General features: G+C 40.2%; 1 protein-coding gene across 6 annotated transcripts in view; it reads right to left on the bottom strand.

The window, feature by feature from the left end:
* The window catches only part of CFAP54 (cilia and flagella associated protein 54), a 105,061-nt gene that overhangs the window by 63,615 nt on the left and 20,038 nt on the right, over positions 1 to 21,408 (bottom strand). For all 6 annotated transcript variants that reach the window (XR_009558270.1, XM_035127119.2, XM_035127122.2 and 3 more), the window contains 12 exons: positions 19,908 to 19,993; positions 18,706 to 18,840; positions 17,887 to 18,037; positions 15,041 to 15,111; positions 14,323 to 14,451; positions 12,534 to 12,666; positions 10,833 to 10,907; positions 10,621 to 10,739; positions 7,589 to 7,762; positions 5,628 to 5,720; positions 2,319 to 2,504; positions 50 to 186 (listed from right to left, as the gene is read on the bottom strand). Coding sequence is in view for 5 of the 6 variants with exons in the window: in XM_035127119.2 (XP_034983010.2) it covers positions 50 to 186; positions 2,319 to 2,504; positions 5,628 to 5,720; positions 7,589 to 7,762; positions 10,621 to 10,739; positions 10,833 to 10,907; positions 12,534 to 12,666; positions 14,323 to 14,451; positions 15,041 to 15,111; positions 17,887 to 18,037; positions 18,706 to 18,840; positions 19,908 to 19,993 (1,489 nt within the window). In the remaining variant the exon portion in view is untranslated. The remainder of the gene's footprint in view (positions 1 to 49; positions 187 to 2,318; positions 2,505 to 5,627; positions 5,721 to 7,588; positions 7,763 to 10,620; positions 10,740 to 10,832; positions 10,908 to 12,533; positions 12,667 to 14,322; positions 14,452 to 15,040; positions 15,112 to 17,886; positions 18,038 to 18,705; positions 18,841 to 19,907; positions 19,994 to 21,408) is intronic.

Below are 21,408 nucleotides of genomic sequence, written 5' to 3'. Positions count from 1 at the left end.
AAATATATATAGGCCCATTAATAATCTGAAAACAAGTTTTGCTGATTACCTGTACTGAGGTACATCCAGAGTGGTGCTTACAGAAACAACTGTGGCATCAGGAATAAGAGGTTCGGAGACAAAAGACTCCCAGAGCGGTAGAAATGCCTTCTTAGATAATGCATAGTTTTCAACCTGGAAAGCAGACTAAGGGGAAATAATAAAATGAGCAAAGCCTATGAGCAGTAACACACACTTCCCCCCCTATCTCCTCCTCTCATTTTTGTTATAGTTTACTTCTTTGTTGTTAAAGTTGTATTTTTTGTATTGATATAATCTAAAAACCAAAGCTCAATAAAATATTTATATAATAGAATATTTTAAATATACTGTACCTCTTCTATGAATATTTGAAGTAACATTAATGAGTACTAAAGCTGTTAAAATTTATTAGTAAAAACTATCATTAATTTTCGGGCTACAAGTAAATGAAAGCAACATTCTTCAGAACAGAAGGTGGACTTCCAAAGTAGCATAAAAAAGCAACAGGGAGACCACACACCATTTTGCATGTCTTACTGATCCCTAGTGGGTACATAGCTATATGGATGCTGCTGAAAGGAAGGACTGGGCTTGTGGCAAAGTAATTGAGACTACAAATCCCAGAGATTTGTGAGTCAAAGAACTCGAGTTGGGGTTGTAGTCTGTAGAAATCAGGGATGGGATCAGGGTGGATTGTGCAATTGAATGTAGAAAATGAAAAGAAGGAGGATCAGAATAAGATGTGTTACAAGGGATGTAGAAGCTTGGCAGGTGGGTCTTTTAAGACCTGAGGTTTTGATGAATACATCATTTCATGAACAGAAGTACTGGTATATGGTCTAAAACAGGGGTTGGCAACATGTGGCCCATGGGCCAGATGCAGCCCACAAAGACCATTTTACCAGCCCATTAGCCGCCCCCAAACCGAGCCGCCCACTTGACAAGTCCCCGCACACTGCACTAAACTGGCACAGTGTGGTGCAGGGACTCGCTGAGCAGTGCCAGAAATCACACCTGCACACGCTCAGATACCAGAAATTGCCCAGATGCTGAAAATCACTTCTGCGCAGGTGCGGTTTTCAGCATCTGGGCACGCACAGAAGCGATTTCCGCCGTCATGCTGCACCGGCCCGGCCCACGGACGATCTCCGCGGGAGTGATTCGGCCCATGGCCAGTAAGCCTTGCTGACCCCTGGTCTAAAACCTCAAACATATGGCTGAGGATTCTTTATGAGTTCTGTGTATGCAACTGGAACATTCAGCAGTTTTTCCCTGCAGCAGGTTTCATCCAGTTTGCTCACACAAGACTCAACCCCCCCTACCAAAAAACAAAAAATAAAGGCAAGCAAAAATAAAGGCAAGCAAAACCTCGATGTTTCATTATCTGTGGAATTTGGACAACTGCATGCTAGTAAAGAACTATTGATATTCCAGTTAGAAGTGTAAAACCAGATTTCCCCAAACTTCTTCCCCCACATCCTGGCACTTCCCTTCTTCACCTATTTGTAGCAGCTTCAGAACAACTTTTCTCTTGGAGGTCAGACAGACCTCTCCCAAAATCTCTGGAGCCTTCCTTCATCTGCTACTTGCTCCTCTTCTCCAAATAAAGCCCTTTGTGTCCTTAGAAGAAAGGAAGGGCCAGGGCAGCAATTGCACAAGGGCAGAATTGCATACTTCTAGCATTTCTGAATGTTCAGAGAACCACACTGAGCGTTTATGAGCAATCAATATTAAAGTTCATAGTCTGCAATTCATTTTGGAAATGAGGACAAAACCCATCTTTAGTTTGGGCAGTCTATTTCTTGTTTACTCGTCATCTTGCCTTATCTCAGCTAAGTACTACAAATCTAATGTGTGATTTTGGCCAGTGACTGGCAGAGAATGTCGTGTTCACAGGGGCGTTGTCAATAAACGTCCCCCAATTTCCTTTTTTTTGTACAAAAGAGCACTTATTCAAGAACAGCTTGTGTGGACAAGAAAAGCAAACTTCAACAGACCCCAATATAAGCTTTAAGAAACTTAACTTTCATATGTCCACAGCTATCACCATTATTGAGTAGGAAATTATTGAGAACACAGGAGAATGGGGACATTGTGTCTGCAGGATTTCTTAGTTTTCTTTTAATGCCCCAAGGGAAGGATTTTGTTTTGTGTGCTATTACGTACGTATCAATAGTTACTGTTTTTATTCCCAAAATAGCAAGGAGAGAAGAGATGATAGCAATATTCTAAAGGAAAAGGATGGTTAAAAAAGACCACAACCAAATATGGATTGGTTCATTAATACTATATTCTACCTGAATCAGGTATGCTCGGACAGCAGCAGCAGGAAGAGGAGGGTATGCAAGAATTGGCTTAGTTGTTTCTCCAATGCTATCACTGATAAGATTTCCATCTGAGTCATATGCTGCAACTGCAAATATATAACTCTGGTTGGGCTCTAAGTCTTCTACTCCCAAGATGCAAGTTTCATCAAATGGTACCTTAAAATAAAGCATAACTTTATTAAGGTTAAAAAAAGAAATAGCACTATGGTAATGAACAACAGTATAAACATGAAAGCAGCAACTTTGGTACCATAAAGTTTGGCGCCGTTATGGGGGGTGGGCTTTAAAAGCTTGTCATAAATCCCCTAAAAAGATGTGTGTGATTTACACATTGTAACCAAATAACTTTGCTAGGTATTAAGGTAAAGGTAAAGGGACCCCTGACCATTAGGTCCAGCCGTGACCGACTCTGGGGTTGCGCGCTCATCTCGCCTTATTGGCCGAGGGAGCCGGCGTGCAGCTTCCATGTTATGTGGCCAGCATGACTAAGCCGCTTCTGGCAAACCAGAGCAGCACATGGAAACGCCGTTTACCTTCCCGCTGTAGCGGTTCCTATTTATCTACTTGCATTTTGACGTGCTTTCGAACTGCTAGGTTGGCAGGAGCTGGGACCAAGCAACAGGAGCTCACCCCGTCACAGGGATTTGAACCACCGACCTTCTGATCAGCAAGCCCTAGGCTCAGTGGTTTAACCCACAGCGCCACCTGGGTCCCCTATTACCAAGACTAAAAATGCCACTAAAACCTGGATGATTTCTAAGTGACAGCTCCCCTTGATTTGCTTTTCTACGGGATATTGCCAACTTCCAACTGACAAGATGATGGGGAGGAGAAAAAGGATCACGGTGATGGGTGTAGCCAGGACCAGGACACACTGAGGCAAACAAGGGATGGGGAAGGAAGTACTCATGGGGTGAGGGAGGGTGGCGAGGGGAGGGTGGTCAATGCACATTAACCAGAGCAGCAGGACCCAACACCAGAGCCAGAGAAGCCCCTGACTCCATGAACACAGTGGGCTCTGAGGCGTAGGGAGGGGCGGGAAGGGCACTCTAGGAGGCTGAGGCAGGAAAGGGCAGACGGCCAAGCTCCCTAACTGGCCAAGTGGGGCTCACTAGCTCCAGAAGTGTGTGATTCCTCAGCTGGAGAAGGCAGAATATGTGAGGGCCACGTGCCTCATCAAGGCCAGATGCTGCATTCAGCATGCAGGAAAAGGGAAGCAGAACGGAGGTGAAGTGTCTGTTCAACTGCCCATGTTGATGGACCTTGGTTTGGATGTTCCTGGGCCTCTATGGGGCTGTGCTTCAGGTTTGACTCTGGACTGCATTCTGATCGCTGGACTTCAGACTTGGCTACTTGGATTGACCCTGGACTGCGTTTCCTGACCTTTGGACTTTGGACCAGGTAGGCCAGGGATTCAGAACACATTGCTATTCTCAGGTCTTTTACACTACAACAGAAATCAGAAAAACTTCACCAATCAAGCATACAGTGGTACCTCGGTTTATGAACACAATTGGTTCCGGAAGTCTGTTCATAAACTGAAGCGTTCATAAACTGAAGCGAACTTTCCCATTGAAAGTAATGGAAAATGAATTAATCCGTTCCAGATGGGTCCGCGGCGTTCATAAACCGAAAATTCATAAACCAAGGTGTTCATAAACCGAGGTTCCACTGTATCATGCTTTAAAATTTAGTTCAAAGTTCAAAGCATGCCTGTTATATATGCCTGTTCTTCTGATCAGTAGGTGAACCGTTAAAATTAGAGAGAAGGAAAATGTTCCTTAGGGTTTCCAGTGCCTATAAAGAACTCAGCATTCAGATTATGAACCTCATCAGCAACCACATTGTAACACCTACATGCTATGCTACCTATTTCTTGCCATTAATACTGAATACAATACAAATACCTTCAAATCAGGAACACTATGGCCTAGCACTTTTTTTTTTATTCTGCCCAGGGAGACCTAGAAATCCATCACTACTTGCCTCAGTGCTATTTGCCAGTTCCTCACTGAGCCCTGTCAGGTTAACATCGATGGAAATACCTCTCTGTAGATCTATCTTTGTGTTTAACCTGTAAATATGCTGGTATCCTAATGCCACAACTGGTCCTGCTGGAAAGGGTTAGGATAAATTGGAGGTGCCGTCTCTGCCAGGAGTAAAGCTCTCCCACAAAAGAGGCCCCCTCTGAAAGTTAAGGTGTTTGAGAAGCTACCACTAGCAGTGTTCATATCAACGGTAGCAAGCTTAGGGCCTCAAAATAGATGCGAGACACAGATCCACTGGATTCAAATCCTAATTCATATTTGGCATATTTGGCAACATCTATGACATATGACCTTTGTCCAAACCTTTCAACCTTTCTTGCTTAAGAAACGGAAAATCCTCCTCTTCATTTACCACCTTATGCCTCCCTCTCTGCCTTGAACTTACCTTGGTTACCACAAAGCAATTCTGGTGACTGCTTCTGTCGTCGTTGTTGCCGTCCTTCCCCCCCCCCCCCAAAGTATGTTTGGTGTATCATATTACAATTTATCCATTCTTGGCCTTTTCAAGTTTTAATAATAAAAGGTTTTTTAAAGGAGGAGGAGGAGGAGGAGGAGGAGGAGGAGGAGGAGGAGGATTAGTCCTCATCTACGAAGTTGTAGTCAGTTTGTATTACTCAACCGACATAATTACTGATGCTTGCCACGCCTTATGAAATATGCCGAATTCCATTTTCATTTCTCAGTAGATTAGAATACTAGCTGCTGATGCTACAAATACTCAAAAGCTTACTGACAGCTGGGGAAAGTTGGGCTATTTCCTTACGCAATTCCTAAGGAGAATGGGAATTAAAGTGGGCTCAAGTCTATTATGTTCTTCTTCCACTACGTTCAGCATTGCCACTCTTGCTAGGGCCCAGCGGGAGTTGTCATCTTTTCGTAGGGCCTGCAAGACAGAGCTGTTCCGCTTGGCCTTTGGACTGACTCAGTCTGACCCCGGTGTTACCCTCCCCTAAGGTTTTATCCTACAGATATTTAAACGAGGTTCCACTTGTAGATTCCCATTTTAAAATTGAATTTTAACATTGTATTTAATCTGTATTTTAATTGAATTGTTTCTTTTATGCTTGTTTTGATATTTCTGTTGTTAGCCACCCTGAGCCTGGTCTTGACTGGGAAGGGCAGGGTGTAAATAAAATTATTATTATTATTATTATTGCCTACACCAGCAATGCAGTTCAGAAGTAGTCAGGCAGACAAACTCACAGAGGACTACAATTATAGAATACCTTACCACTTCTGCTGTGTTCTTAAGGCTGTAATTATTTAACCGGACTTTTGGGTTACATCCTTCTGCTATACGTCCAAAAATACAGTACCATGCAATCTTTAAAAAGAAAGTGAGAGTTGTAATATGTACGTCAGTAGAACATCAAAGTAAAAATGTTTAGGATTGCCCTATAATACCTGGCAGTTGCTAGGAAGATACTTTCCAAATCACTATGGGATTCTAATTATGGTGCTACTTAATTTTGCAAAGTTCACAAAAGGAAAAATTCCCATTTCCTTCTTCCCCCTGCAGTTACCTATGAATAATTACTTTAAATTAAGTTGGTTGTTAAATGTACATGTTAAATTTCTTAGGGGTTCTCCCTGACAGGTGTTTATTGTAGGATAAATGTTCCTCATGCACCGAAATTTTGAGTTTTCACACGACATCACTGACATCAAAACACCGACCTGATTTCCCACCACCACTCTGCATTTGCTCTTTCTTAGATTATTTCAATAAGATTTAAAAAAATAAACTTGCTGCAAACCACCCATTTGTCAGATCTGAACAATATTAAGCCCCTTTCTGGAAGCACCCTAAATTACACTTAATATTAAAACAATATAGCCACTGTATTTTATAATTTGTATTTTATGAATGCTTTAAAGTCCCCTTTTGCATGGTTAAAAATACCCTTCTGAGTTCATTCCCCACCAGTGAAAATCCTTTCTAAAAAGAAGTGGATTATATTGTTACCTCCTTAGGAAACAAATTCTGCAACATACAGGTGCTGGTACAATATACACTTATATATTGGCTTCTTTAAATATTGCAGTCATAGAAGCTCACAGAACTAAAATATGTGAGACATACAACAACATAGTGCTACTTGTAAAACAAAATATAGCAATTTCAATGAAATACTCAATCATTTTCAATTCAAATAGGTATGTTATAGTTCACGTACTGAGCAGTATTGACTTTCTGTCTAAATATTTTATGTATTTTAATGGAACTTAGAATGTCAAACAATATAATCATGAATTTATTTTCTAAAATGTGGTTCTAGAGTGATGAATTGTCTGGTTTACTATTTAACTACAATTTCAAAAACCTTTAAAAAAACTTTTTTAAAAATTCAAAGGGATAAGCGTGACTATATGGTGCCACCTAGAGATGAATGCTCTGCATTTGCATAAAGCATTGTGCAGAAACAACTGCGCCTTAGCAGGATATACACAGAGCACCAGTTTTTCTTTCTGTTGATACTTAAATACGTGCATAAAATATTTTACATTTAAGATTTGTCTGTGAATTATCTCATTGATGGATGAATACCTTGCATGCTCACACTGGAAACTGAACATAAAAGTATATTTAAAAAGAAGTGGGAAAAGGTACTTGCATTCCTTATAATCAAGCAAAATATAATTCTGTGTAAACAGTGTGTGTATCCCATTGACTCATAAGGCAGTATCCAAGTACTTCTGCTAGCAAGAGAACTCCACCCCTGCCCCTACTTTCCTCTCCCTGCACTCCTCCTAAATCTGTCCTGGAGTTTCCCACAACCCTCCAGAGCAGATTTGGGGAGGGTACAGGGGGGTCACATGGTGAAAGGAGAGGGAGAGGAGTTCACAGTTGTGCAAATGAAATCCTTGCAGTACTAGAACTACTGTGTTGGATGCCATCCATGAGTCATAGTCCAACACTGCATGATCAGACTTTTACAATGTGCAATGGGACTTCATGTTCTTCTCCCTGCTCCTGTCCCCAAATCGCTACGAAGCGACCATTCAGGATAGATTTTGATGGCAGATGGGAAACTGCAGTGAAGAGGAGAAGGTGAAGTCCCATTGCATGAGCAGATTCCATTCCACTTGCACATAGAGTTGGATACATTCAACCCTTGCCATATTCATGGCACAACAAACTGGCCAAATTCTGTTTAGTGGTGTGGGTGTGAGTGTGCTAAGAGGTATTACCTTAACATCTGAAGCAAATGGTGCTGGTTTAAAAGCCATGGAATTGTGTGATCTGGACACCAATATAGGAGGAGGTGGAACTTTGCTTTTCACGCTACTTGCAGGCTGCAGGGAAGCAGCAGCACATAATGCAATTTGTTCAGCTTCTGCTTTCTGTATTAGAGTAAGTGCTTCCTAAGATTAAAAAAGGCTCAAGAATGTTATTTGGCTTACATATACTGTATTTCAGATGCAAACAGAAAGAATAAATATGAAGAACAGCAGATTCATATGGCAGAGAATAAGAACAGTCAGGAACACAACATTTTTAGTGTGTGCCAGGACAAGCATTTTTTCACACAATTTATGTGACATTTATGCAAGGAACGGAAACATTCTGTACCCCACCCAGTCATCTATCACTGTTTCTGGTTTGTTATTAAAGTTTGTTCCTCGTTTACTGAAATTTCATTACAGAGGTCTCTGCCATTGCCCCTCTTTCCAGACTTTGTCCTGTCTTTTATCATCATTTCCCACCCTAGTTATGAATTTGTACTACTGGGTTTGTGCCTATAACTTTGGGAGGAGAAAATACACATATATGGAAAATGCATCAAGATAAGGGCTGAGACAGAACTGAAATGAAGAGCAGTGGCCTAAACAAACCTTTATACTTGGACCTAGGAAATCTAAGTAGTCTATCACAATTGGACAGTTTTCCATTAGTTACAACCCCTGATTTAGTTCTCAATAATGAGCTATCAGAGTTGGGGTGAAAACTATCACTCCAGGGTGAGGGTCTGTTGAAGCGGCGATACTTTCATGCCTCAAGCAGCAGGAGGAACAGTTCCCACTTGGGGGTGCTCAATGGAGAACAACCATTCCATTAGGAATGTTAAGATTCCCATAGGTTCCAAGTACAGTGGTACCTCGGTTTAAGTACACAATTGGTTCTGGAAGTCTGTACTTAACCTGAAGCATACTTAACGTGAAGCGAACTTTCCCATTGAAAGTAATGGAAAGTGGATTAATCCGTTCCAGACGGGTCCACGGAGTACTCAACCTGAAGCGTACTTAACCCGAAGTATGAGTGTAATTGGTTCTAGAAGTCCGCCCTTAACCTGAAGTGTACTTAACCTGAAGCGAACTTTCCCATTGAAAGTAATGGAAAGTGGATTAATCCATTCCAGACGGGTCCACAGAGTACTTAAACTGAAAGTACTCAAACCGAAGTGTACTTAAACCGAGGTATGACTGTACAGTACATGAAAATCTTAACCAAACTCTTCACCAAAGTAATATTTCTATACATTTATATGTAAATAAATTTATTATCTGGGACTGAAGACAGCATGATGTAATAGACCTCCAACTGTTATCTGTCTTGTTGTTTATAAACCCAAAAGTGGGTTCCAGGGAAGAAATGCCTAGTAGGAATGTGCCCTTGACCTGTGATAATGCTTACTGATTGCCTGATGGAGGGTGAGTTGGTGGGCTGGTAAGGTGAAACATCTTATTTGTGCATGGTTAGAATATAGAGTACTGTACATTCTTCTAGCCATGTCCCTGGAAGGTTTCCCAAATGGGAATACAGCCTCCAGGCTGAAAGAGGTTCCTGACCCCCAGCCTAAATCTTTCGTTTCCCACTATCTGAATCATTGTTAATGCTTAATACACGGGTGTCAAACACAAGGCCCGGGGGCCAAATCCGGCCCGCCAAACCTCGTCATGTGGCCCGCCGAGCGCCCCAGCCAGCGGGACCCAGCAGTGGGACCTTGCTGCTGAAGCGCCGCGCCAACAAAGTGCCGACAAACAGCTGGGGCCGGGGAAATGCTTTTTGCCCCTGGGTCCCTTCGCGCTCTTTTCTGGTGCTGAATCAAGGCGGCGACCCCCCCCCTTCCCTTTCTTTCTTCCTCTCTCTCGTTCTTATTCTTTCTTTCCCTCTCCTTCCTTCTTTATCTCTGTCTTCTCTCCCTCTTTCTTTTTCTTTCCTTCTTTATTCCTTCTTTCCTACTCTTCTTTCTCTCACCTCTTTCCTTCCTCTCTCCCTCCTGCTCTTTTCTTCCTTCCTTCCTTCCTTCCTTCCTTCCTTCCTTCCTTCCTTCCTTCCTTCCGTCCTTCCCAACTTTCTTCCTCTCCCTCATTCTTATTCTTTCTTTCCCTCTACTTCCTTCCTTCTTTCTCCCTTTCCGTCTTCTCTCCCTCTTTCTTTTTCTTTCCTTCTTTATTCTCTTCCTTATTTCCTACTCTTCTCTCCCCTCTTTCCTTCCTTCCTTCCTCTCTCCCTCCCACTCCCTCCTTCCTTCCTCACTCCCTCCCTCTCCCTCTCCCTCTCCCTCTCCCTCTCCTCAGAAACATAGGATTCTGCTTTATACTTCTGGCCCTTAAACCCTGGAACCAGGAGAGCAGCTCCAGTGAGTCAACCTCAGCCAGTCCCTTTGGTGAAGGGTGGTGGCTCACTGGCAGAACATCTGTCCTGCATGCAGAAGGACCCCAGCATCTCCAGGTACTAGTAGCTCTGCAAAGGTCCTGCATGAAACCCTAGCGAGCCTCCACCACCCAGTGCAGTTACCAAAAATCATTTTTCAATAAATTGTACAATAATTGTACATTTGAATATCTACTTGCCATTATTCTATGTTTCTGCTTTCAGAGCTAGTTATTACTTACATTATTACAAAAAAACAGTAATAATTGAATGCAGTGACAATAATTTATGATAATAAAGAGTGGACACATAGTCCTACAGATACAACCGGCCCTTTGAGGGTGACCAAACTGCTGATGCGGCCCCCGATGAATTTGAGTTTGACACCCCTGGCTTAATAGAAATAGAATTACACTTAGATATATGATTTTGAGAAGTGATTTCTTAACAACTCACATTTAAAAAAAGGAAAAGACCTGCCAGGCTTGCTGCTATTGTTAATTTTTAACATTTATATTGCCAATGATTTCCTCAGATTCTTCAACATACAATTATGCCAAGTGCAAACTAATATAAGGATGCATAATAATAGGACTTCCGTTAATTGCAAGGTAATTTATATTACCTCAAGCAGCTGTTTTGGGGAAGAACTGGCTGCTCCTACTGGCATCAGTGTAGCCTTCTGCATCAAGTAGAGAGCTCTGGACAATTTATTCTTCTTTATTTTATTTGTTACATCTTGTTCTGTGAAGCAATTGTTTAAAGTAAAATAGTAAATCAGGCAAAGTGCAGTGTTTCCATAATCTAATTTTACAAGTACATATTAATGTACATTACCTGTTAAATGTTTGAACTGGTGTAAATTCTTTGCAGTGGCCTTTGATTTAATATCTTTACCACCAATCTGAATGTCTACAAAGAAGTAAGCATTAGTTTATATCAAATGTCATTTGCTTAAAACGTAATACATTAGATTCTATACAAGTCCTGTATTTATCATCCCACCATGGCGTTAAGATTACTTTCTGTTTCATTTCATTTGCTCTTCAGATTGTATAAAACTAGAGTGTACACTGAAGTATGCAAAAATGTGTTCCTTTTAGGAAGCCTGGGTGGCTTCACACACTGCTAGGCACACACAGTTGCTGCAGATACAGCTGTTACTCAAAAGATGCAGGTGTAGCACTGCAACACATGGTGTGGATATCACCTTTCTGCACCTGAGTGCAAGCACCAGGAGTCCTGCATGGACAGGTGGGCCCCACTGCATTTGCATAGGTGTTTCAAGATGCATGTATATTATCCACAGTTTGCAAGTTTGTTTTTGGAAACAACTGTGTACCCACAACAATCTGAGATGAATGGAAAAGGTTTATCTAGGCCCAATATTTGGATTATTCCTGGTTTAGAATGAGGGTGCCAGATGCTTGCGGCATAACAGAACTCGAAACTCAAAAGCTACTCATGGAAGAACAAGATAGACAGAATGCAAAATGAATGCCTTCCTTGTATCGAAAGTGGATGCTTAGGATGCTTCCCAATGATCCTCAAATGATTTTTCTCTCACTTATACTTAACACTAAAATATTTAAATCAAGGGTTCATGAAATGGTACTGTAATTCTGAGAGAGAGGGTAGTCTTGCTTTAAAAAAACAACCACAAAACTAACATTAAGTAATCTGACTCAATAGCCCAGCTTCATCCACTGTCCCTCAGGAAAACTCAAAGTGGTACAATTTCTTTCCCTTGACCCTGGTGCCCCTCCTAGCTTTTTAAAGGGCAGTACTACTGCAGTAGGTTTCTAATGGTCCCTCTGTATTCTATCTTGGTGGCAGCCAAGTCTTTTTGACAGACATTTCCAACCCCAGAGGATGGATCTGTTGATTGGTGAATTTCTCCAGCTTGCTGAATTGCTCCTTCTCCCCGCTACTGGGCAGCCTTCATCTCCTTTCAAAGGTGATCATGTCCCACCATACGGCACCAACTCCTTCTCCAACCAGAGAAAACCAGCCTCAGCTTTTACTTTTGGATCATGCCATGGCCCAAATGAGCCATGCAGCACAGTCTTGGAAATCCAGCAGATCAATCTCCAGTTCCCAGCCACACAATGGATAAAAACTCCAGTGTTGGAATACTGGGGAGTGGTAATGAAATTGATTTGAAAATTTAATGTAAAAAAAAAAGTGTTTTCAAAATGGTATGGTATTCATCAATACTAATACATATGCACTTTTGAGAAGGCACTTCTGCAACCATGTTACATGTACCATAAGAGGAATAGATAACCTAGTTGGGTAGAAAATTCTCTTATTTTTAGCAATAAGCACTGCACTTTGAATATGTATTTTACATACAGTGTAGGTATTACGCTGGACAACAGTCTTCCGCATCCACCAAAATAGCCACAAAATCACTGAGCATTAAAAAAAATACAAAGGGCAATATTCTACATTATATTATCATAAAGCTGTACCGGTCTTCCTACATCAAAATCTTTTACTAAACGCATGGCATCAGTCAGATTTATTTAATCTTACCTTGTGGCAAGTTAAGAAGTTTAACAGCTACTCGATGCTGAGCCTGAATAAGTTCAATGTGTAAATCCATAATAAAATTGTTTCCTATAACGGATTTTTCATTGGTGTCATATGCTGACCATTTGTTCCAATTCTGATAAAAAGGAATTAAACAAAATTAAGTCTTAAACATTTTAGGGGGTATTTTTCAGTGTTACTGGTAACGATTCTTAAAAATTGATTTTTTGGGTTCTATTAAACAACCTTCAAAAAGCGCAATAATAATCACAAATACAGAAAGAACAGATAGGAAAGAGCATGAAAATAAACATTACACACAGAGACACACACAATTATTCCTTTTATTAACAAGATGCTTTTTAAAAAGACATTAGAGAAAAATACCCTATAATGATCTGTTCTAACAAATTTCATTACCACTTCATTCAACTTAACTTTCATCATTTTACGTATCATTCATTCTTTACGCTCCCATGCTACAAGGCAGCTCAAGAAAATAATCAAAGACTTGCTTATTATCTCCATTATAACTTTTTTTTTGCAAAAAATGCTTGTTTCAGGAATGTTGAGTGATGGATGTCTGAAATGTCTTTAAATTATGTATATACACTTGCTCTACTTGAGGAAAGCACAAACTCATTTAATAGACATATGCAGTTAATACATGTGAAAACCTTCAAATTTTCCCATAGTGTGCAAAAGTTGTATTTGCACCTACAGAAATAGATATCTCATGCCAAATTCTTGAATGTTTGGTTAAACATTTAGAGACAGAATCAACTAACTTGCTACTCTGGCAGATGCCAATTTTCTCCAAATCTGCTTTGGAGGGTGAGAACAGTCAAACCTCGGTTGTCGAATGTAATCTGTTCCGGAAGAACATTCGACTTCCGAAATGTTTGGCAACCGAACTGTGGCTTCCAATTGGTTGCAAGAGCTTCTTGCACTCAAGCGGAAGCCACGTCGGATGTTCGGGTCCAAAAAACATTCAAAAGCTGGAGCATTTACTTCTGGGTTTTTGGCGTTCGGGAACCAAAACGTACAATAACAGAGGTGTTTGGGAACCAAGCTTTGACTGTAACAGTACACACAAGGACAGGACGAGGGAGATTGTCCTGCCTGGCAAGTGGAAAGGCTTACATGAATGGAATGATAGTCATAGTGAGAAACTCAATTCTACCCTATTAAGCTAGGTTGTATACAACTCTGACACAACTCCTGAAGATACATTTGAATAGGTGAAACAATGGAAGTGGGGATCAGTTATTTAAAAATCCCCACCCAGTTATTTAGAAAGTTATAAAAAAAACACCTTCCCAGACAAATCCCTATGGATGTGTGTGTTGTGTGTGAGAGAGAGAAAGAGATGCACTTGGGAGATAGGAGCATGTTTGTGCTATGTGAGAGAGGTGTTATATATGTTTGTGTTGTCTATTTTGAAATAGTAGTAGCAAAGCTTTTCTCTTAGCAGCCAAGCTCCCACTATTTTCCCCAGAATGACAAATAGAGGAAGATATGAGAAATATGGTATTGCAGATGCACAAGTAAAAAAAACAATGGATGGAATAATTTCAGTAGAATGAAAAAGCTCCACTGGAAATTGTTAAGAGAATTGGTGGATAAGAATAAAATGTGAGATATATAGATCAGATGCTTAAGCAGTTTAGGGGTGACAGAAAGAAAATGGGATGAGAAACTGGAAAGAAAGAGTGTGAAAGGGGGTGCTTTCAATAGGCCAAGCAAATTCGAGTGCTGTGGTTCACATCAGTTTCTTACTTGAAGCTCATACCTTTTTGCAGCAGTTATCAAGCACTGATGCACCGTCAGGTAAAAGAGTAATTAGGCGAGCTCGATTCATTCCATTAATTGCTCTGTCCAGGTACTCATAAGCCAAACGCAACTGTTCTGATGGAGAATTCTAAAAGGAGTCCATACATTAGATTAATAAAAATGAAAATTGGAAAGCTATTGATGTTGGTTCTAAGATAAATTTAAGAACTAGAAACAAAAAGGAGAGAAGCAAAATGAAATCTCTTTGGGTCCATATGAACAATTTGCTCACCAGCTAAAATCTAGTAGATAATTGCTAAGATTATTCAAATTGCATGCACAAGATTATTCCTGCCCCAACTATCATGCAAACAATTCTCAACTTGCTAAGCATTATTTCTAGTTTTGGCTTGTTCTATCCTCATTATTTGGTTCTGGTTAAATGTGGGTCTATATACACAGCAAAGGTCAATGCAACACATATGTAGGATGTGTTGATACTATGAAATTAAGGAACTGTGAGTTTGTAAAGATGGGGAAACTCATGCCCTGCCCCCACTCTAACCTGAGATTAGCTTGGAGATAACCTGAGCTTTAATAATAATAATAATAATAATAATAATAATAATAATAATAATAATATTTAAAAAATCGGTTTTCCTTACCTGTTACCTCTATTCAAAATTATGAATATTAAGCAGTGGCATATCTTAGTGTAGTAGAAAAGGGTGCTATACCTGTATTAATGAAGGCATATCTTCTAAACAGTATTCCAAAACCAATGCAGCATCACTTTTTTCTATTGGCACTAAAGAGGCAGAGAAATCAAGTTAGAAAGGGACACTGTACTACATATATTAACCAAAGACTCCAACAGTGAAGTCCTCTAGTTTGTTACCTTGTTTCTACAATGGCAAGTATTTATCATGCATTGACAAAGTAGCTAAATATATTTTGTCCAGAACTTAGGAGCTGCACATAAATAACTGTCATACAATTCAAATGTCAATTTAATGTACAGCACATTTCACAGAGGCTAATGCTAAACAGACTACAGTCCTAGAGAAATGCTTCCTAAATGATTCTGTGGTTTCATTTATCAGGTATCAGAAAATATTGTATTTCGAAACCATAGTTTTCCCACTAAAATATTCTCATTAGTCTCTCTCAGAAGACAAAGGAAGATGGCAGGATCCCCAAGGATGTGTATACGCGAAGCTGGCTTCAGGCACCAGGCCTGTTGGCAGACAAACTCATTAAAATTAAAATTTTAAAGAATGAACAGTGGCAGTCATCTGCTTAAGCAGGCATCCCCAAACTTCGGCCCTCCAGATGTTTTGGACTACAATTCCCATCATCCCTGACCACTGGTCCTCTTAGCTAGGGATCATGGGAGTTGTAGGCCAAAACATCTGGAGGGCCGCAGTTTGGGGATGCCTGTGCTTAAGAATCCCAACCAAGTCCCCAGCACCAGCTCATCTTGAAATATACCAACACGGAAGACTTTATACTGTGTAGCACCAGAGTTATTCTGGCAAAAATTTATGCTAGCATAATCCCAACACTACTGCCACACCAGTATGATATAAACCTTTAAAGCCCTGCATAGAAGCACCAAATTTGAAAAAAGGAAAAAAGAAAAAGAAAATAACCCTCATTTATGTAAAGCAGGGGTAGCAAACCTGTGGCTCGCCAAATGTTGTTGGACTCCGGCTCCAATCAGCCCCAGCCAACACAGCCTATGGTCAGGAATGATTTGGACCAGGCATCCCCAAACTTCGGCCATCCAGATGCTTTGGACTACAATTCCCATCTTCCCCAGCCACTGTTCCTGTTAGCTAGGGATCATGGGAGTTGTAGGCCAAAACATCTGGAGGGCCGCAGTTTGGGGGTGCCTGATTTGGACTAATCCAAAACATCTGGAGGGCCACAGTTTAGCCACCCTGAGATAAAGAAAATATATGCAATTCTCTACACATACAACATTTAGGCTTCAGTCCTATACTCATTTACCTGGGAGTTAAGACCTGCTAACCTCAATGGGTCTTACTTCTGAGTAGGCATGTCTAGAACTGCACTGATAGAAACATAGTTATAAAAGTTATTTGCTCCTGGCAAGTTCAAAGTTAAGAAAGAAAAGCAAATACTTTTTTAAAAAAATGTTCCAAATTGATCGGTCTTATACATGTTTATGTTTCAACATGCCTACCACTTCCTATATCTTTCTTACCCATTTCTATCCCTCAAAGGACTATTTTTTATTATTATTTCAGTGTGTTGCAACCAACCAAAATGTGGGAGGCTAATAACATAACAGATCACTTAAGGCACTTGCTTTCTGTAGCTTTTATCTTAAAATTTGTTGTACAATAAAACTTAGTTATCTACAGGCAATGCTATCACGTTACTCAATTCTTATTATTATGTTCTTACAAAAAAGTACTACACATTTACAAGTTCCCCATATGTGTTTTAACTCCTACTATAGTCTCCCCACACGACCAACATCTCACATGAACAGTTCCATACATCTTCTTTATCGCTGCTGGTATAAAATAACATCACTACATTAATTTGCCCCCATTCTCTTAAACAATAACATCAACTGCATAATTCAGTCCCTCTAGAGTCTAGATATACAAGTTTTTACTGAAATTCACTTATACTCTCTTGAAAAACATTTTCCCATCTATTTTTAATATTGTTGTGAATAGCTTAGAGGTCATTAAGTATTTTATACAGTTTGTGTAAAAGCTCTTATTTGAGGAAAGGAACAGTTCTACAAATGTAGTGCATGATCAAAACATATCTGAGCTCCTATGTAATTCACAGAGGGCCAGATTATCTTAAGTTCCCTGAAGTCAGCATAGGAAGCCTGCTCTTTTGTCTCTTTAGCAGATGAGTGTTAAGGAATCTTCTCCTTCAGGAAATCTAACAAGCTCCTTCCTTTCCCATCAGATGGTTACCAAAACCCTTTTTGTTCCAGGATGCAATTTCGCAATTGTTGTTGGTTTAAAGCAAGTGAGTTTTTGTGCTCTACATATATTTTAGTGCTGCTTAGTATTGGCACATTTTATTTCCTATAAACCCCTTTGATAACTGGTTTTAAAAGTAGGATATAAATAAAGTAAAATTAAATTAAATTATAAAAGGTAGCATTCAGGCTTCAAAGAATGACTGCTGCACATGTTACTCAATCCTCACTGCATTATTTGGCAATTGTGCATTGTCTAAACTGGGGGCAGGGGAGACTCAAGTTCATAGACAGAGTGCAGATATATCTGGCCTTAGGCTACATCTGTTTTTCCTATGCCACCCTACACCCGCAAAGCCCAGCTCCGTGTCCACAAGTGCTTTTACTTGGCTGTAATGTACAGTATCCTTAATTGTAATAATACCTCTTGCTTGTCGGGAGGGAGGATGGAAAGACTGTAACCCTCGCATACCCTTGCCCTGCTTTGTCTTGCCTTGTCCTGCTTGCCTGGATCTAACTTTTCCCTTAGGTCAGAACCCCATGCTACTGAGATCATCAGTAACAAATGTTCCTAGCTACAACCAACCAATGTTTTCATAAAGACTATACCTGATCTGGTTCCACATTTGCTTGTGAAGTCTGCAATAGTCTCCATCACTGATGTTAGCCGTAATGTAACTTCCGCCATTGCCACGGTATTAGTATCTCCAAGATTAATGGCATGAATCACTTCATTAATTACATAAAGTATGTGGACCCACTAAGGAGGAAAAAACATTGAACCATTTTACATTTTTATTTAAAGTTATTCAAAAATTGTGAATGAAATGTGGTGAGCAACTGTGTGACATGGATATGGCAGGGCGCATTTCCTAGAATGAAGGACAGAGCCACAACACAATGAATTGTCCCATCTGTGAGGTGTAGGGTCCTTGATTTCCCCTTCAGAGATAGATCCAATGCCCTGGACCTCATCTGTGTTCTTTAAAGCCACCTGCCTATGGAGGACAGTATCCCTGTCAAGCTAGAGGAGACTGCCATAGTACCACTGACTCTTCCTCCGCCTGGAGGGGTGGACTCAGCTATCAGTAATGGCATGGAACAGTCACACTCTCCTGGGTCCCTGCTTCTCAAGCTGCTAGCAAATCTTTGTCGGGCCACCTGTTGCTTCAAAAACTCTTAAGTTGAAGCTCCTTCACATCTTATACCTTTTCCTCCTTTAGTTTTCAAGTTTCTGTGCCAGTCAAACTGACCTTTCATTTCTCTTATATAAATTGCCCTGCATGTCAAGATTATAGCCATTTATACTGAAGAGGCAGAGTTTCTAATGAGCACACGTCATTACCAATATCACTGGAGCATTTGTAGAGAACGGGATGTGTGATACATAATAAACCTCAATCAGTATGAGTTATAATAAAGGTTTACCTTGGCTGTCTGGTATTTCTGAAGAGACTTTAAGAAATAGCTTCCGCTATTTTGGATCCTCTGGACTGCAATTTTACACTTTTGCCACAAAAACATGGTTGCATCTGTCATCATTTCTCTGTCTGGCAGGAGAACCTGAGGAAAATGTATTTTTCAAAGATTTCAACTACCTGGCTTTTGAGGGTGTGAAGTCACAAAATTATTTTAAAACCCAAAAATGCATTTGCAGGATTGAACACTAGGATCTCATCCTTCTCTTCCCTCCCAGCAAGCCAAATGGGTCACTGCCACCTCCTCAGACTTCTCTTGCTTGGTGAACAAAGCACTGCATAGCCAACTACTTAAAAAGGGAGGAAATGGAGCACTTTCTGCTCCTGCCACCACCTCATTCTCTGACCTGGAAAGAAATAGTTGCGCTGTCTTTACGTTTTAGGTAACCACCCATAGGGGACATCATTCTGCAACAGTAAGAAGGAAGGAAAAGTAGGTGGTACCAAAGGGGCAGACAGCCAGAGCTGAAGAGCAAAGGAATGGACCAACATGCATTCGTTGGTATGTTACAGATATGTACAAGCACACAAATGTGTAAAGATACACAATACACAAACGTGTATTGTGAACAAGCCTGGAATTCTCTTTATATATTTTGTTTGGTAGCTGCCATTATTTTATTTTATTTTTTATAATAATATTTATTCATTTTATAACCAACAACAACATGCAAATAACATTTCTAACAAATAATAAATTCACACAATGCTACAATTATTTTCTAACAAGCTCCTAATACATCCCAGTACTTCAGAACAACCCTGTGCTTCTGTTTGCAACATAGTGTTGTTGTTGTTTTAGAAAGTTTCCTTCAAGTGTTGCATGGGAAACTGTCTTATACCAAGTGTATACATCCAGTTCAGCATCATCTGCTGGCTTCCAGAGCTTCTCCAGAGTTGAAGCTTGGGACATTCCCAGCTCTATCTGGAGATGCCAAGGATTGAACTGCTTGCAAAGCAAATGTTCTCCTATAGCCCTTTCTTGTGTTATATTTCTGCTTACTTGTTATGAAACTACAAATATTGTTGTAGCTTTCTAAATCTGACATCCATTGTCTTTTACAGTATTTTTTTAAAAAAAATGCGCAGGAAATTAATTTAACACACCAATTTCATGTAGTTCATTCAAACTTAACCTCAGTTTTACTATACCTTTTCAGATGAACTGATGCAGGAATAAAGAGTTCTTGCCAATGTAAAAATTTCATCAGAAGTCTTTCCTACTGGTGTTTTTCCATCTACCATTGCAATTTATTTTGAAAAGAAAATTAAAAGCTGTCAAATCCGTAAATTTATATTTAAATCTGAATTCTCAGTTGAAGCAAATGCAGGAAATTACATGAAATACAAATGAAGCAATTTCCCACTGTTATACAGAATTTCTCTCTGAAAATGGCCAATTATCTAGAAAATTTAAAGTTTAAGTAAGGTATTTGCTTTTGTAATTTAATAATGAGAAAAGCAATATAAAAAAAGAAAATCAACAGAAAAAGAGTAAGATATTTCATCCAAGATCCCAAACATCTACCTACTCTAAAAAGCTATCTCAAAATCTTGTTGTGTGGCGATGCCCCGAGCCCTCCCCGCGAAAATAAAGACACAAGACACAAGGTATAGGGTTAATGGGCATGAAAGGCCACAACTTTATTGATTACGACTGTAGAGGGGTATTGGCATAGGCATTGGATCTAACTGACTATATCTGACTCCAGCCCGCTCTGCTGGCAGTCTGTGAAGGGTTAACCACCGTTGGATGAGTCCTGCGATGCACATCAACTAGGAACTCATCCTGGGGCCACCATTAGGGGCGTGCCCTCAGGCCCTCACCTACCACGGCTTCGGACATGGCAACGCCCCGGACTCCTTAGGGGAGGTCCGGAAGAAAGAGGCCGTTTCCCCGCCGTGCGCTCCCTTAAATGCGTGAGCCGCGCCCCCAAGGAGCATCCTGATTGGGTGCGCCATGGGCACGCCGCGGCAGGGAAGGAACCAATGGGCTGGGGGGGAATGCTAGCCATTCCCCCCTCACGTGAAGGACTCGTGGGCCCACAACATCTCCTCCCCCCGAAGAGGGAAGAGATTTTACAGGTAGGTAGCCGTGTTGGTCTGAGTCGAAACAAAATAAAAAAATTCCTTCAGTAGCACCTTAAAGACCAACTGAGTTTTTATTTTGGTATGAGCTTTCGTCTGATGAAGTGTGCATGCACACGAAAGCTCATACAAAAAAAAAAAATCAGTTGGTCTTTAAGGTGCTACTGAAGGAATTTTTTTTATTTTGCTCAAAATCTTGGTCGGGCTTTTTTATTTGTATGGAAAAGGAAGTAACAAATATCTCAAATTAGCTTGGCAAATAAAGAAGAAACAAGAAAAAACCTGCATTAATAGAATAAATGTAGGAGGTAGAGTTGTGGAAAATCCAAAATAAGAGATCAATTTGTGAGTTTTTATACAGAACTATATCGAGTCAAACAAGGTAATTTAGAAGAAATGGGTAAATATTTAGAAACAGATACCAAAAGATACCAAAAGATAAAATGTCATTTCTGAATAGACCTGTCAAAATGATTGAATTACAGCAAGCCATTTTACAGGTAAAATTAGGAAAGGCACCCAGACCTTTCAAAAATATATATTAAAAAATTACAATATTACCTAA

This window comes from Zootoca vivipara, chromosome 10, assembly GCF_963506605.1.
Source record: "Zootoca vivipara chromosome 10, rZooViv1.1, whole genome shotgun sequence".
NCBI classification, from domain to species: domain Eukaryota; kingdom Metazoa; phylum Chordata; class Lepidosauria; order Squamata; family Lacertidae; genus Zootoca; species Zootoca vivipara.
Note: the sequence above shows the minus strand (reverse complement) of the source record. Positions and strands in the feature narration are given on the sequence as shown.